This window comes from Molossus molossus, unplaced genomic scaffold (genome assembly GCF_014108415.1).
Source record: "Molossus molossus isolate mMolMol1 unplaced genomic scaffold, mMolMol1.p scaffold_m16_p_8, whole genome shotgun sequence".
In the NCBI taxonomy this organism is placed as follows: Eukaryota; Metazoa; Chordata; class Mammalia; order Chiroptera; family Molossidae; genus Molossus; species Molossus molossus.
Window position 1 is genome coordinate 6,376,408 of NW_023425402.1, and position 16,824 is coordinate 6,393,231.

At 49.0% G+C, this 16,824-nt stretch overlaps 1 protein-coding gene across 4 annotated transcripts in view; it reads left to right on the forward strand.

The window, feature by feature from the left end:
* ANKS1A (ankyrin repeat and sterile alpha motif domain containing 1A) overlaps positions 1-16,824 on the forward strand; it is a 188,399-nt gene that overhangs the window by 87,624 nt on the left and 83,951 nt on the right. For 2 of the 4 annotated variants that reach the window (XM_036248247.1, XM_036248246.1), the window contains exons 2-9: positions 435-515; positions 2,644-2,800; positions 4,755-4,817; positions 10,783-11,079; positions 11,830-11,905; positions 12,141-12,242; positions 12,331-12,432; positions 13,975-14,171. In XM_036248247.1, the coding sequence (XP_036104140.1) occupies positions 435-515; positions 2,644-2,800; positions 4,755-4,817; positions 10,783-11,079; positions 11,830-11,905; positions 12,141-12,242; positions 12,331-12,432; positions 13,975-14,171 (1,075 nt within the window). Of the gene's footprint in view, positions 1-434; positions 516-2,643; positions 2,801-4,754; positions 4,818-10,782; positions 11,080-11,829; positions 11,906-12,140; positions 12,243-12,330; positions 12,433-13,974; positions 14,172-16,824 lie in introns of those variants that run through there. The other 2 variants (XM_036248248.1, XM_036248249.1) reach the window with 2 other exon arrangements.

A 16,824-nucleotide genomic window follows, 5' to 3' on the forward strand; every position in this document is an offset into this window, starting at 1 on the left:
CTTTGATTTTGGTCCTGGTGGTTGAATTTTGTGATGATCTCTCTGGTCTCTGTGGAGGTCTCCCTCAAGCCTCCAGCACTGGCATAGAGGGGGCTGCTCAGTACCTGTGACTGGCTGTGGGGTTTGGTTCAGTGCTGTTTCTGATGTCCGTTCACTGAGTTGTTTATGACGGAGTGGTTTATGAAGTTATGGACGAGAAGGGTGCAGAAGAACTGGCTCTGAAATGATGACCCTGTTGTCCTGACATTTGACTTCTTGCTCAGCAGACCACTGTGTAGTCCCGGTGCCGCTGTGTGTTCGAGGGGGACTGCTACAGTGCTGGTCAGAAGTTACGGGAGCAACCAGTTTGGTTAACATCACACAGGGTCCTTTCCCAAGCAGCTAGCTGTCTCTAAACTTGGTTTGTGACTTTGGTCTTTTTTCTCTCTCTGCAGCATCTGGAGAGGGCCGAATGTGAACTGTGTTGACAGCACTGGGTACACCCCTCTGCATCATGCTGCTCTGAACGGCCATAAGTAAGTATTACGGTGCTGGGTTCTCGCCCACCCTGCAGAGCCGAGGCCTCTGCCCATCCTCTTGGTTCCCATAAAGCAGCGGTTCTCAACCTTCCTAACACCGCGACCCTCTAATACAGTTCCTCATGTTGTATGTGGGTGGATCCGCCTGGAGACAGATATAGGAGCAGTGTCTTGGTTTGTAAAAACTATCAGAAATATTCCGATGGTCTTAGGCGACCCCTGTGAAAGGGTTGTTCGACCCCCAAAGGGATTGCGACCCACAGGTTGAGAACCGCTGCTATAAAGGATTACGAAACAGTTACTGAGAAAAACAAACTAAATTTAGCCCACCCAGAATTCTGAATCTCTTTTTAGTGTATAACAACTTAAACATCCTTCCCCACTCCATCTCTCCAAAAACTTGAACCAAAGGTTGTTTTACCTTTTCTTCTGTGTCCTTCTCCCCCTGAAATGTGCAGTGACACAGTCATCTGAATGTGAAGATCAAATTAGGCAGCCAGGTCATAAAGGAGCTAGATACCCTGCTAGGGAACAGCCCCTCTCTAAGCTGAAAATCGATCAAATGGTCTTGAGAACCTTTCCTTCTGTTAAAGTACTTAGTTACTTACTCTGTCTTTTAGCTTAACATTTTTTCTCATAGATTATCCTCATGGACAACAAGAATCATTTTTAAGGAAAGAAATACATGAAAAATAAGGTTGATTTAATTCTCTTACGTGTAGAGAGGTTATTGGGAATTGGGTGTGTTTGTATGGAGAGTTTTCTGGGGGTGTGCTTGGGGGTTTAGCAGAAGAAGGCACATGTTGATGATTGGCAGCTGAAAGAGGGTGCTGCCCATCAGGTGGGGGAAACAGGGCTGCGCCGGGGGCAGGCACACTGTGGGGAGCAGTGAGTAGATCCACCAGGGGTGGGAGAATGGAGACCAGACTGCAACAGAACGGAGAGAACTGACATGTACACCACGCGAGGTCAGCAGGAGAAGGGTGGTTTCTATGAGGAGGGGTCATTGGAACCATTTTAGGTTTTCTGAGCAGGGCGCACCAGCTGCGGTACTCTGCCCCGGGTGCAGTGTCTGGCCAGCCAAAGAGACAGTGAGTGCTACCTCCTGCCTTAAACTTTTCTAAAATACATTGGACGTGATTGTTATGTCCTTTCTGTGCAATTTTATTTTATTTAAAAAATTTTTTTTCTTTATTGATTTTTGAGAGAGAGGAAGGGAGAAGGAAAGAGATAGAAACATCGATGAGAGAGAACATCGATTGGCCGCCTCCTGCACGCCCCCCACTGGGGATCAGGCCCACAACCTGGGCATGTGCCCTGACTGGGAATCGAACCGGTGACCTCGTGGGGCATGGGTCGACGCTCAATCCACTGAGCTACACTGGCCGGGCCTTTCTATGCCATTTTAGACAAAGCTAACAAGAAATATGTAGAGACCCCCACCCCCTTAAATAGTGGTGTAACCTGAATTAAAGTGAATCTTGAACTTAAAAGACTAGCTTGTTAGCCAAGTTGATCTCCAGATGCTGTTTTTATTTACAGTGGGAATTTTCTTTGACCTCATGTGCATGGGGATAATTATACATTTGTATCTGCTTAATTAGTGGTGTCACCAAGAAGAAAGCCAAGTCCTTCTTCCTGGATGTATCAAATGATACTGTATGTGTCTGGCTTATGTTTGCCACAGCTTCAATCCTGCTCTGCCTGTCCGCTCTCAGCTCCCACATACTGGCTGCTCTGAATAATGTGGTGAATAATGTCTGTCTCGCATGACGTTTTATGTAAATTCTCTCCCCAAATGCTGTTTAAACATCACAGACAAGGAAACATTGCAAGGCTTGGACACAGGGCCAGACGTTTTCAAAGTAATGGAAAGTGGACAGATTATCTCAAAAGACTAGATAAAAGGGAGCTGAAGAGTGTGTTGTGTGACACAGGAGGGTTCAGCTGTGTGTCAGCGACTGCACAAATAGCTCCTGGAATAAAAGGAAGAGGCTGGGTGATGATCTCAGGTAGACGCAGGGGAGCCAAATGAGGTAACAGCTGTACAAGTGTGTAAAGAGCTAGCTGTTTGTAGGAGAGACTTCTGAGTTCTGCAAACTCATTATTGATTTTTGCCTTCTAGGGATGTGGTCGAGGTTCTTCTGAGAAATGATGCGCTGACCAATGTGGCTGATTCCAAAGGCTGTTACCCTCTGCATTTGGCAGCCTGGAAAGGAGATGCCCAGATCGTGCGGTTGCTCATCCACCAAGGGCCCTCGCACACCAGAGTCAATGAACAGGTCGGAAGGAAGGGAAGCTTTCTTCCATTTAGCCACAGCCAAGACCTCAGCAACCCCACCGTGGTCCCGTAGCTCAGGTCTCGGGAACCGGCCTCTCCAAGCCTACCTGAGGGTGGTTCCCCTCCTCCCAGCATGACTCCTCTTAGTGCATCAGAGATCTTAGTCCAGGAGATGTATTTTCTATGCATTTGAATCACGCAGATGTGGCTAATACTAGAATAAAAATCTAAATACTTAACTTGTGCATTATTTGAAATAATGCATATTCTTCAAAGTTGCTTAGAGTCCATTTCAAGCTGGTGGGTTTAATTAATTGCATATTGTGCTTATGCCATTGATATGGCGTTGTGACTTCAGCTGGTAAACAAATCCTCAGTGCATGTCCGTACTGTGTGAGCCATGCTGCTGTTTTACACGCATCAGCACTTGCAGGAGTGGGAGGACTCGAGCCGGGCTGAAAGTGAGCTCCCAAAAACGGCAGTGGAGGGCGGGAGGATTCAGCAGGGTGCCCTCTGTTGTTAGTCTAAGAGTGACCAGGCTGTGACAGAGCAGAGATAATTCTTAGAAAAGAAAAAGGCAGCATTTGAGTAAAAGTAGCTCACAGTGGGCTTAGGTACTCCTCTATTTTACATTTATTACTCTGGAAAAGTTACGCTTGAATTACTCATGTTCTAGACAGTCCTCTTATAAAATGCCCTGTCGTTTGGGTCTGAGAGGAGAGGCCGTCCTCCTGCTTTCTCTCTGCTCAGAACTGAAGCAGACACTTCTCTTAGCTGTTTGAAGGAGAGATGCTGCTTTCTCACCGAGTGTGGGATTATCTTCCTACTGACTTTGCTGAGAGGAGATTGCTAAATTACCTGTGTGAGTAGATCAGGGTTATTCCTCAAAAAGTAGGTGATGGCTGACAGTTCATCTGTCAGCGAGACCAGGCAGGTTCTTGGGGCTGTTAGGCATGATCCATTCAGAGGAGGGCAGCTTCACTTCGGGACGTGGGGGGATGGACGCGTTGCTCCCAAATGTCTCGACTTAGAGATTGTGTGTGTAGAGCTGTTAATCAGCTTCCCTTCCCCATATTGGTCTGTATTTTTTGTTTGGTGAGCAACAGACATTTAAGATCATCAATGAGGATGTTTGTTTTTGTGACATCGGGAATGAAAATGGTCAGGGGTGGGGAACTTTTTTTTTCTGCCAAGGGCCAATTGGATATTTATAACATCATTCAAGGGCCATACAAAATCATCAACTTGCTCTGTTTGGTCAGGCTGATTTGGTGAGGTGTGTGATGTCAGCTGGTATTGATTTCATGGGCCTTGTATGGCCCGTGGGCCGGACGTTCCCCACCCCTGCTAGAATCTAAATGCAATTTATTCCTCCTGGCAAAAGTGATTGTAATTTCTCATATCTGGAGGAAGTTTATAAGGAAGTTTGTTTTTAAGTAATAGTCCTCAATATTGAAAAAAACTAGTCACCCATTAAAGTCCTTCTCATTTAAGAAATTTTCAGTAACCATTTCTAATCCTCTTTGCTCACTTTTGCCTTGGGACACAGCTGCTTGGACTTCTGAGCCACTTGAGTGTGCTAGCTTGTCTTGCTCACAGCTGCCTCCCGCCTGGAGTAGCCACTGATACGTGGGCCACCAGCCCAGTGCTTTGAGTAGCGGGGCAGGGGCTGGGGTAAGAGGGCTGCAATCGCTTGAATAACCTAATGGGTCTAGGTAGTAGTTCCAGGTACTGCTCCAGTTTATTTAACCGCCATTGCTGTGGTTTCAGCTGGATGCTTGGATAAGAGGGGTGATGAGTGCCAAGCCCCAGAGATTGTCTTCCCTGTCAACTTCCATGGAGGCATCCAGAGGGCAGATCCCAGTTCTAGTGTTGGGCCCCCTCGGGCTGTGCAATTGCTTTGATATATTTCATCCATTTTATCATCACATTTTCTTTTCCTCTCCTTTTTGTAGAATGCTCTTGAGATCAAAGAACTCAAAAAGTACGGCCCCTTTGACCCTTATATCAATGCCAAGGTGTGTACTTCGCTGTCAGGATTTCTCTGCATCATTTCTCCAAGCTGCACTTTCTCTTCAGTCTTCTCTGGCTTCTGCTCTGTCCACTCGGGCTCCTCCTCATTACCCTGACTGCTGTCCGCTTCAGCCACCTGCCTCTGGCTTGTCTAGAATGGAAAATGCAGTCTCCGTGGGTTTGGGTTGCTTTTATTCCCCCAGAATCTATCCTAATTCTGGAAAGTTGGGTGCTTTTCCTGGAATGTCTGAAAAGCTGAGAAGTGGCAGAAATGGGGGAAAGTAAGGGGCCATATTATATGCATAACTTACTATTGTGATTTCTAAAATCATTTAAATTCAAAAAAGAAAAATGCAATTAAAAGATGTCAAATAAATTAGCTGACTTTTTAGGAAGCACAGAAAAGATGATTAAGTTTTACTTCCTGGATTAAAAAATAATTTTTTTAAGCCTGCATTTCGTGTTTCTGTTGCAATGGAATCTGGTTTTCAGGAGCTTGTGGGTCTGTGAGGTGTGGAGAAGTGGCAAGGTGACTTCAGAGCTGTGGCCCATGCTTCTCGGTTCCTTGCGTTCATGCAATTCTGCCAGGGACATGGGAGCCACAGTCCCTCTCCGCAGCCAGTAACTCTCTCTCTGGCCGGTCACTCTTGGCCATTGGGAGGGCTCTGAAACAGGACATGAATTTGCAGGGCCAAGCAGGGCCCTTGTGTTGTCTCCCTCCCCACAAGGCTGGCGCCGGCTCCGGCGCCGTCTGGTGGGCTGGTGGTGACCACCCCAGCCGATCCCGCTGCCTGGTGCCTTCACACATTGGGGCAGAGTGTGTGGGTTGGGTGGGGGTGGTAGCCTCTTTCCACAGCGCTCTCACCTGCTGTTTTTTATCTGAGTTTTTATTTCAGGCGAGTTTTGCTTTTTGGCCCAGTCTGGTATTTGGTTGAGTCACTGCATTGCTCACATTCGCTGCCTTTCACTTGCTCTGAATGCCTGGCTCAGGGATGGGAAGTAGGTACTTCTGCAGGTGTGTCACGTGTTCCTCTGGGAAACACTGACAGTGAATACAGCTCCCTGCGGGCTGGGCTGGGGCAGCCTCCTAGCAGGTTTTCTTCGCCGATGGACCTCGGTGGTGGCAGAGCAGTCTGATCGGGAATAGTGGGGCACATCAGCTTTGTTTGGGGCCACTCTTCACATTCCGTCTTCTGATCTTCAAAATAGAAGAGCCTGTCTTTTTTCTTCTTTTTTATTTTTATATTTTGGTACGTGCCCCTAGCGGGAACCGAACCCAGGACTCTCTGTTCCACAGGCCAGTGCTCCAACTGCTGAGCCAAATGGCCAAGGCCATTTTTTTCTTTTTTAAAGTGATGCGGTCAAGTGGAGAACGTGCACAGGTCACGCCCTTCGAGCCAGGCCGAGTGCATTCTGTGCTACCTCTGCTTGGTTTGGTTGACTCAGACAAGTTACTTTCTCTGACTTCCTCGTCTGTAAAATGGGGCGTGCCATCCACTCTCTTGGGTCGTTTGGAGTTTAAGTAAGATAATGTGCATAAAGTAAACATATCTGGTCACCAGTAATATTTGAAACTCTAGTTTTAAAAGGAAGGATAACATGGTCTTTCTGAGACGGCACTGGGGTTTGCTCCGTTACTGGTAGGTTTAGTTGGGGAGGTGCCTTGAACTGACGGGTTCCCCTTCTGTGATTCCAGGGTTAGTCTAGTTAGTATGAAGCTCTGATGAAAGGGTAAGACTTTAGTTCTTGAAAGCACATTTTCCTGTCCCTTGATTTTACACACATAAAAGAAAATAGTCTGACCGGAATAAGAACATACTTCCCTATTTGGAAATACTGTCCTTTGCTTCCCCTCCCCCACCCCACCCCCCAGGGCAACTGAAGCAAAGCCTCAAGGGACAGAGCTGTGGGGTTGTGCAGAGAATACAGACTCTTCTGACCACCCCCCCCAGGTTTTCCCTTGACCCCATGGATTTTCCCTTGACCCCATGGATTTTTATTGACCTGCTTGTATCCAGGAATTGTTTTGCTAAAGAACTTTTGCTGCTAAGGCTTATTGGGTGCCTGTGGAAATGAAGACGTGTCAGGTGCCTTTCTGGGGAGAATGGGTAGTTTTCATGATCACCTTCCTCCTCGACATACAGACCTTCCTTTTCACAAGGCAGCACAGCCAGCCCAAATGTGAGCCATCCTTAGCTAAGATGGAACCGTTGACATTGTTTTTCCTTTGCAATAACGTTACCTTAGTCTGAATATCACAAGGTGAGCAGCAGTCAAATTGTTATTTCTGTACACTTAGAAATAATTTAATCTCAGAGCTTGACGAGCCCAGTTGTCTCCACGCGCTGTTCAGCTTGTCTGGTGGCATCAGAATCACCTAGCAAGGCTTTTGTTAAACTTTTTATTTTGCAGAAATTTTCCGCTTACCAAAGTTGCAAGAATAACGCAGTGAACTGCACTATACTCTTCTGGATGAACCAGCTGTTAGCATTTTGTCCCATTAGCACGCTCCCCCTCTCCCCCACCCATAAGTGTCATGTTGTTGTAGTCGATGATGAACTAATTGAAATTACGTCTCAGGCATCAGGACCTTTAGCCCCAAATACACGAGCATGTATCTCCGAAGAACAAGGACTTTGCTTGTATAACCACAGTGCAGTGATCAAGAAGTTCAGAAAAGTCAGCATTGATATGATACTGTGATTCAATACAGAATCCATGTTCACATTTCACTAATGTCTCAACAGTGTCCTTTAGAGCAATTTTTTTCCTGGTCCAGGACCCAACCCAGGGTCACTCGTCACCTGTGACAGCTCCTCAACCTCTCGTGACATGAACAGTTTGAAGGGTATAGGCCCTTTCTGTCCACTGTTCGTCCGTCTGCGTTTGTCTGGCGGCTCCTCGAGGGGTTACTTATTTCTGGACGCATGGGAGGAACTTGTGTCACTCCTGTTCCGTGTGCGCGTCACAAGGCACCTGCTGGCGGTTTCTCTCCCTGTCGATGACCATGGTGATGCTTGGCTAGGTTGGTGGGCTCTTCAGTACTCGTTTTCCTGGGCTTTACCCTCTGAGGTGCTACCTTGGCAAGCCTGGGGTAGGACTTAGTCTTAGTTACTTTTAATTCCTAAACGAAGCCAGTTAGAAAACCACTGATCTAAGCCAACTTTCCACCTAGAGCAGGAGTCTTCTCTCACCTTCTTATTGTCTTTGTTTGTTTCTGCTAGTAACAGAGTTACTGCTTGGCAGCCTCTTTTGGAATTCCACTGGTTTTTGGTTTATGCTTGGTTGACATCTGTCTTCCTAAACCTTCCATCGGTTGGTCTGAGTCTGCCTTCCAGAGCATTGCAGAGTAAGTCTAACTCCTTCCATGTGGCGGCTCAGTGCACACCTTCCCCTGCGTCTTCTGAATCTCAGTAGACCCCGTCTGTCCTCTTGTTCCAGTTTGGTGTATTTCTCAAGCCTGTACCATGCATAAATATACATATTGAATGGGGTCTCAGGTGTAAAGAGTGTGGGGACCTTTTTTGTCTCAGAAGTACTAACCATTGCAAGGAACAATGACAGTGGTCTCAAGATGGCAGGAATGAAGAATTTGTGCAAAGACTTTGGGGAAAGTTGGGGTATTTCATCTCAGTCCACTTCCTCAGTCTAGATTCATAGAAATGCGATTCTGGGAACTCGAGGTGTCGTGAGCACCTGTGCTGCAATTTGGAAGGTATGGAGGAGAAGCGTTCCAGGTGGCTAGAAGTCTGTGCGCTCCTCGGAGTCCCTCCCTTCCTGTACTCCCGGAAGTCAGGCTCCAAGAGGAAACGGTAGTTCATGGTCAGTAGTCGAGAGATGTGCTCACCACGACGTAACTCAAGATTATCACAGTTACCAGACCATGTCTGGCAAGACTGAAACGTGATTAAGATGCTTCCTACGCGGTGCATCTGAGCAGAACCTCCTGCAGAGGTGTGGTTAGGCAGTTTTTAATATAGGCAGAAAATTCCCTTGGTAGTGATCAAGACCTTGCTTTTCAGCAAAGGCAACTTTGTGTCTGCTGCCTTTGCTCTGGCAAAAACAAACAGGGAAGACTTATTTAAGTTCACAGTTGTTCAGGCCCTCATGACTGACTTCTTAAAAAATCAAGGGCAGATTATTCTGGTTGTTGGGAGACAACTTGGATATAAAAGAGACAACGAATACCTGCTTCGGAGGAAACGAGGTCTTCTGGACTGGAGTATAATAAGCTAACTTTCTCGGCCCTGCTGCCATGCTGACCTTGAGCACAGACCCTGATAATCCTCCCGAGCTTCCATGGCTGCCGCTTGGCCACAGGATCACTGCGGGCGGCTGCTGTGGGTTTGGTTGACATGGCTGTCTCCTCCCGAGAAGGCGAAGGGGCAGCTCTGGGTTTGCTCGGGGAACTCACGCCTTAGCTTTGTAGCATCGCGCATTCCAAATGCGTGTCCTAAGTGGTTGGTTTGGCTCAGGGACCCAGGATTTGCTTTCTGCCTAGCATTTCTCCTTCCCTCCAGACTTTTAAGTTGACATGCAGTTGCCCCTTGGGGAGACCATTGCTAACCGCTGTGTCCGTGGCCAGTGAGGGCTGTGTACACCTCTCAGCTGCTGCTCTCCTGAACCCCTTTGTCCTCTGTTTATATGTGTGCATTTATCTTGCATGTGGCTCCTGCTACCAACATTTCTGTCCTTACTTCATTTTTTAAAGTTTCTTTGCTATCATTCTGGCCTTTGGGGCCTTGCTCCCGGCAGCTGTGGATCTTTCTGGTACATGTGGTGTAGCCGGAAAAAATGATGCAGTCAAATGCCAGACCAAAAGCAGAGGGAATTGCATGCATGTTTGGGTAAATTCTAGTCTGTTACTTTTGACGTCATTAATTGAATTAAAGCTGTTGTGGAAACATTGAATTTTTACCTTTTGACGACAGAAAGGTGCATAATATTGACTTCATGGACAAACCCCATGTAAGCTTTGTTTCTCTAAACAAGCCTCCTGGATGAATTCAGAAATCTCAAAATTTTATGGGACAGTTCTTTTTATTAGCACTTCTAAAAAAGAAAGGGCATGGAAATCACTTTATTCGTGCTCCGATTATACGTTGTCAGGTGTAGTAAAAGAAAGAGACTGATTGGAATAGTTAATAGTTTGCTTCTGATGGTTGAAAAAGCACAAACTTCTATGTTATCCCAGGTTCTACCTTTAGTTTGAAGCAAAATTGGCTTCCAGGACCACGGGGTGTCCACTTGAATTGGTGGCAGTGTTACGATTTTGAATATTTTGCACCTTTCACACAGCATTCTGGTGTCTGATTGAACCTTTGTCACAGAAACGCTTCCCCGTGCTGTGGGTTCTGCATGCATTACTGGTGCAGGGCCCATCGGGGCCTGTTCCTCTGTGACTGACCCCAGTGCCTCCCTCCCCTGGAGGCGGCTGTTGGCTGGTATCGCGAGAGTGATTTTTGGTGCTCTGCTCTGTTACCTTCATTGTTGGCTGATTGACTTGCATGCAAGAAGCTAAGCGGATGACAAACTCTTCAAAAAAGCTTGTGTGTGAAGCAGTGGATGGTCAACAAATCCAGAATCAAAACCACAGGGTTGACTATAAATTGTAAAACCAGTAGAAATTTAAAATGAGTCAATGGCAGTGATATTATTGGCATTCGTTTGTGCCAGGGCTTCTCCCAAGGCCTGCCACATTTCCTGTTTGCTCTTGGGTCCATCTGCAGTCACCTCCTTCACCACACAGGGGGTGGCCAGTGCTGGGTGGCTGCTCCCCTCCTGTGGTACCTGGTTGGAGCAGTCGGCTTGCCCCCGGGGGAGTGCATCTGGGTTCTGACTGACTTCTAGTCCCAAAGTATTGCTGCCATTTTTCTCATTTAAATTTCAGTGGTTTTATGTGTGATTGTCCCAGTCATATGCCCGTCTGCCAGTCACCTTTCTGATGCGATCTGCTTGTTAACTCTTCAGAACAATGACAACGAGACGGCCCTGCATTGCGCGGCGCAGTATGGCCACACGGAGGTGGTGAAGGTCCTCTTAGAGGAGCTCACAGACCCCACGATGCGCAACAACAAGTTCGAGACGCCCCTGGACCTGGCTGCGCTCTACGGGAGGCTGGAGGTGGTGAAGATGCTCCTCAACGCGCACCCCAACCTCCTGAGCTGCAACACTAAGAAGCACACCCCTCTGCACCTGGCGGCCAGGAATGGCCACAGGGCCGTGGTCCAGGTGCTCCTGGACGCAGGCATGGACAGCAACTACCAGGTAGCGGCCGGCAGACCTCCGGGGCTCCGGGGACTTGGTCGTTGCGGAAGGGGCAGAAGTGCGGGCTGCTGGCTGTCTCTTCCGAGCACGTTCACTCCGCGTTCAGACGCTTCCATTGGTTGACTCGTTTACTGTGAGGCTTCAGGGGCCGGTGCGCTCCCCAGGGCGCCTGTTACTTTCTGTTTCTTTTCAGGGCCAATATGTAGGCATTATACCCTGCAAAGATGTGGCCATGAATGAGCTCGCGAAGCGTTTCATTATCTTCCTCTACCTGTTCTCACTGCCACCAGCTAGCACCTCCCAAGTCCCGTCGGCTCGATTTTTCTGACAGGGACTTGGCATTTCCCTTGGTGGTCTGCTTCCTCTGTCTAGACAGTGACCATGCCTAGGCTTCCATTGACCAAACCACACCTGAACTGAAGGAGTATGTTTTCCTCGTCCTTTCTTCTCAGTACTCCTTCCACGCAGGAAGGTGGAGTTCTGAGGAGTCCTCCCCATAGGTGGCTCCAGGGGAAACAGCAGTTAAGCCGTGTGTGGCCTGTGGGCGGCACATCAGACACCCGTGACGGCCAGGCCACGGCCGTGGTTTTAGAATCCAGACAAGAAAAGTGGGAAAGATAATGACAGAGGACTTTGTGTGGTTTATTTTCCTGTCCCTTCTTGTCTCTGTCCCATTTGTCACGGGTGGCCATGCCAAACCAAGGCCACCGTTCTGACGGCACCCGCTCTGCGCTCTCGTTTGCTTTCCAGACGGAGAAGGGCAGTGCTTTGCATGAGGCCGCTTTGTTTGGCAAGACCGATGTGGTGCGCATCCTGCTGGCCGCAGGTGAGGCCGGCACTGTCTGCATGCAGGGCCGGATTGTCCCCTGGCTGCACTGAACCCGTGTACGTGTGTCTCCGCTGTGGACTGCGTGTGCGAGTTGTTTGTGAATAGCTGGATTAAATGGCTTTGGATGAGAAATGTTGGGTGTGCTGCTGGGGGCGCTAGGTGTTCTGCCGTTTGACCCTCTAGTCTGACCTAAAAATGCTCACTCCGCTGGTCCACTGGTCTGCCTTTTTAGGGATTGACGTCAACATAAAGGACAACCGTGGACTGACAGCCCTAGACACCGTGCGGGAACTGCCTTCTCAGAAGAGCCAGCAGATAGCGGCACTCATCGAAGGTATCAGCCAGCGCCCGGGGGTGCCGGGAACACGCGCGGACCAGCTGTTTGCATCTGTGCAGCTTTTTGTTGTCATCTTTCCATGTAGATCACATGACTGAAAAAAGCAGTGCAAAAGAGGTCGATGAAACCCCCACGCCCCCGCCGCCGCTCCTCTCCACTGCGGACTCCACACCCCAGAAGTCTCAGGGTAAGGCCGCTCATCTTCGAGGGGCTCTCAGCTTGAAGAGCTGAACATTCTCCGGCAGAATGGAAAATCTTAATTTAAGTAATAATTTCAGGAAGTTCAGGAGAACTTAAGTGTCTATTCAAACTCATTTTTTTCCAACAACTGCATGAAACTATTGGACACAGCTTAGGCCTCTGCCAGGGCCCCTTCCTCTCTACTTCATTTCACTCTCAGCTCACAGTTGGGCCCATGAGATCTGGGAGGTGTAGTAGGCTAGATACTCTCAAGATGAATTCAAATCTCAGTGAAACCTTTTCTAACACACTAGTGTCGTGAGCACCGTTGTCTCTTAAGGACAGCAAATGGTGAATGAGTGTCGTGTGGCTGGTAGGTATGTCCATGCAGATTTGACTGATATATCATTTGGCCAATAAATGTGGTCTGGGTGTTCCATTACTGCCAGGACCCACCTTTTTTGTTATTGTTAAGCCTTATCTGAGGATGTTTTCCATTGATTTTTTTTAGATAAAGTGGAAGGGAGAGAGAGAGAAACACATATGCGTGAGAGAGACACATCGATTGGCTGTCCCCCACATGACCCTGACCGGGGCCAGGGATGGAACTTGCAGCCCAGGTCTGTGCTCTCAACCGAGAATTGAACCCACAACTCTTCAGTCACAGGCCGGTGCTCTAATCACTTATCCACACCCGTCAGAGCCAGGATCCACCTTTTTATCGAGCAGCCTTTTGGGTCCTCGGTATGAGGAATGAGAAAGACACAGTTTGACTGACACCTTGCCCAGACACAAATCACAGTACAGAAGGCTATAGGAACAGAGCAAGGAGACACGAAGCAGGGAGAGGAGCTCTTCGGAAGTGCAGAGACACAGGGTTCAAGGTGCTCCGTCTGTCTCCCCTGCGGAGTCCACCCTCCTGCCCATCGCATGTTTTTTCTGACCTCACAATGGGATTAGGAGTTCACTTCGCTCTTAGAGTTCAAGGGTTTTACAGTTACAGTGTTGACTCTTTGAAAGTGATCCAGGTCCCTGAGGTTTGCAGTGAGGCAGTGAGGCAGTCTCACAGCTGCACAGCCACCAGCTCAGAAAGGCTGCCGGCCCGTGTGGCTCAGGACATGGAGCGTCGTCCCAGGGACTGAGAGGTCCCGGTTCGATTCCTGGTCAGGGCACATGCCTGGGTTGGGGCTCGATTCACAGTAGGGGGCACGCAGGAAGCAGCCAATTGATGTTCTCTCTCACATCTATGTTTTTCTCTCTCTCTAAAAAATCAATAAAAATATATTTTTAAAAGAGAATTTAAAGGCTTGTTTTTTTTCGTTATACTTAGCTGCATTTTATGGTTTAAGTTTATGTTATCATAGTATTGAGGTATTTGGGAATTACGAAGGTCTTGGGAGGTACCCCCAGTGGGTGAATCAGAGGGAAATCTGTTCGCTGCTCAGGGGTGGAGAGCAGTGGAGCACAGGCAGCCGCTCGCTGTCACAGGTTGGAATCCGAGACTGTGTGCTCTTTCGTTGACTCTCCTGCCCTCTGACCTCCTTTCCAGGTGACATGGAGAAAGCAGTGACTGAACTGATCATCGATCTTGACACAAACGCTGAAGAGGAGGGGCCCTATGAGGCGCTGTACAATGCCGTCTCCTGCCACTCGCTGGACAGCATGGCCAGTGGGCGGTCGTCTGACCGAGAGTCTGTGCCCAGGGACACCGAGGCTGCGGGCGTGAAAGCCGCTGGAGTGAGGCCTGTATGTGGCCCAGGGCCTCAGCACCCTGGGCTCTGGTGTCCCCGGGCTTGTGTGGGTGCGGGGCAGGTGCGGGCCTGGTGCCGCTGGCGGGCCCTGGGGCCCTGGGCCTGCCGCTGCTCGTCAGCGCTCAGTGTGCTCCAACTGCACAGGTCACATGAGGTACAGATGCAGTTTTTCCAATTTCAACATAACCCGTCTGCATCTTTGTATTACTTTTTGGCCTTAGAGCAAATGAAAACATTTTCTCTCTATTTAACCTTAATGCTGCTTCTGTGTTTGGGGTCCTTGCTATATAGCTTGTTTTCTCTGTGGAGAGCAGTTCGGACAGTGGAAGAGCCCGTGAAATAAATCCCTGTCCACTCTTGAGTACACGCTCACCTTCCATCGGCCCTCAAGAGAATGACCCACATGGGGTAGGACAGATTCCTGCATCCGCAGGACTGCAGCACGTTCCGCCAGACATCGCGAGTGTAGTGGGAGGCATTTCTGTTCTTCCCACTCGTGACCCCTTCAGCCACTGATGAGGATGAGGACAGCCCTGACTGTCCCCTCGCAGGCCTACCTCCTGTCTCTTCTGCTTGCCTGGTGCTCACTTCTGCTTCTGGCCGCAGACGTTGTTCTCCAGCCGCCTGGCCCAGGGGTCCCACCGACCTTCCTGCCTGCACTGCCAGACACAGTGGTTTGAGGTTTTGAGTCCTGGGCTTTTACTAAATTGGCTATTGCTCTAACAGGTTCCCCGTGTAGTCCCACCTTGAGGCACATTTCCACATGAATGTGGTTTCCTGTTGGAGAGGCTGGCCCTCCCTTAGGTTCGGATCTGGCTGATGAGCATTTGGATGGCCCTCTGGCCGCGAGGGTGATGCGAGGGGGACGCATGGGATTCTCAGGCGGGCTTGCTGTTCTGTGTTAGGCTCCTTGCCCTGCCCTGGAACAGACCCTGCATTTCACTGGAGTTTGGGAAGGCTGGCTGTTAGGTGTAGTCCACCAGACAGGGTGTGGTCAAGGACTATGGTAAAACTTGTGAGTGGTGAAGGCAAGTGTCTGTTGTCTAACTTCTTTCACTGTCAAGTACAGCTGAATTAGCAAATCCACTTGTGAAGGAAGGCATTGCTCTCGGTGGCACTTACAGGTGATGCCCATTAGGGGGAGCTGGAGGCTTTGCACGCAGAGCATGGGGTTACTGGAGGCGGCTTTGAATCTCCCAAGTTCCTGTGGAGCTTGGCCACTGATTCAGTCTCTTTGTTCCATCCTCCTTTAGAAATCCAGCTTCCTGTGGGCCTTTTAAGTAGAAGCAGATGCATTTGGGGAGTATGCTTAGCCATTTTCATTTGAGTATGCTGTGGCTGTGCTACTTTCTTGGCCCTTGCTAATTAACCGTGGCTGCCCGACTGTTCTACATCGTGTAAACACACTGTGTGTGTGAAGGAGCTCTGCCCTTCCAGGCCCCGGGCCAGAGCGTTGACGTTAGGAAAAAGCATCATGCTTCTCTTTCCTGCCCGGGTCCCTGGTGCTCACTTCTTTTAGGCTCCTCAGGACACGAAGCCCCCAGGAGGGCCTTTGTTGTGTTTCTTTTTGTTTTTCCTCTGCGTTTGTGTTCCACGCTTGGGTAGCTAGCTGGTGCAGATTGTGGGCGTGCTGCTTTGGCTGTCCCTTCCTTATGTGGAGTGAAGAATGGTGGGGAACGGGACTCCGTGAAATCCCATCTAAACTGCTTTGTTTGGCTTCAGTGTACGAACCAGTGTTGAAGTTGTTGCCATTGGGCATCCATCTGTTTCCGGGGACTGGGAATGACCAACGTACCAAGATGGAATATGGAACAATGACACGTGTTGTTTTTTTTTATCCTCACTCAAGGACATTTTTCCATTTTTTGTTCAGATAGAATGGGAGGGAGAGAGAGAGAAACATCAACGTGAAAGGGACACATCGAGTGGTTGCCACCCACATGACCAACTAGAGCCAGGGACAAACTGCAACCAAGGTATGTGCCCTTAGCAGGAACTGAACCCGGGTCTCTCTGGACCGCAGGTTGACGCTCTAACCGCTGAGCCAAACCAGCCAGGGCATGGCACATGTTTTAATAGAGAGATCATGAGTGCCAAATGCCAACCAACTGTGGCAGCTCCTGAAACAGGAGAGCCATCTCTCCTGGCATATCTCTGAGGCTCTCACATGCTCAGCATTCATCTCCACCCTGACTTGTAAATGCTCCTGTTTTGACAACACAGCGAGCTAGCCTGCAAGCCAGTCCTGTTCAGGTTCCCACTGCCTTCCTGCATGCAAAGCTTCTGCCACACAATGGCAAACTGCCTCCAGCTTTTCTCACCAAAGACCACTCTGCGTGTTCCTGAAACTGTCTCCCGGCATCTGACTAACCCCTCTTCAGGGATCATCTTGCTCCAGGGCAGGGCTGGCAGATTACGGCCACAAACAGCTGCCTCTTTTGGCAAATAAAGTTTAATAGAACACAGCCACGCTCGTGCATTTGCATATTTTCTGTGGCTACTTTTGTACCACAGTGGCAGGAGCTGCCTGCAAAGCCTAAACTATTTACTCTGTGGCCCCTGTACTCTGTGCCAGCCCCATCTAGGGCAGAGAACTGACAAATACTATTTTTAAAATGGGCTGAGATGAGATAGAGTTTTCACATGTT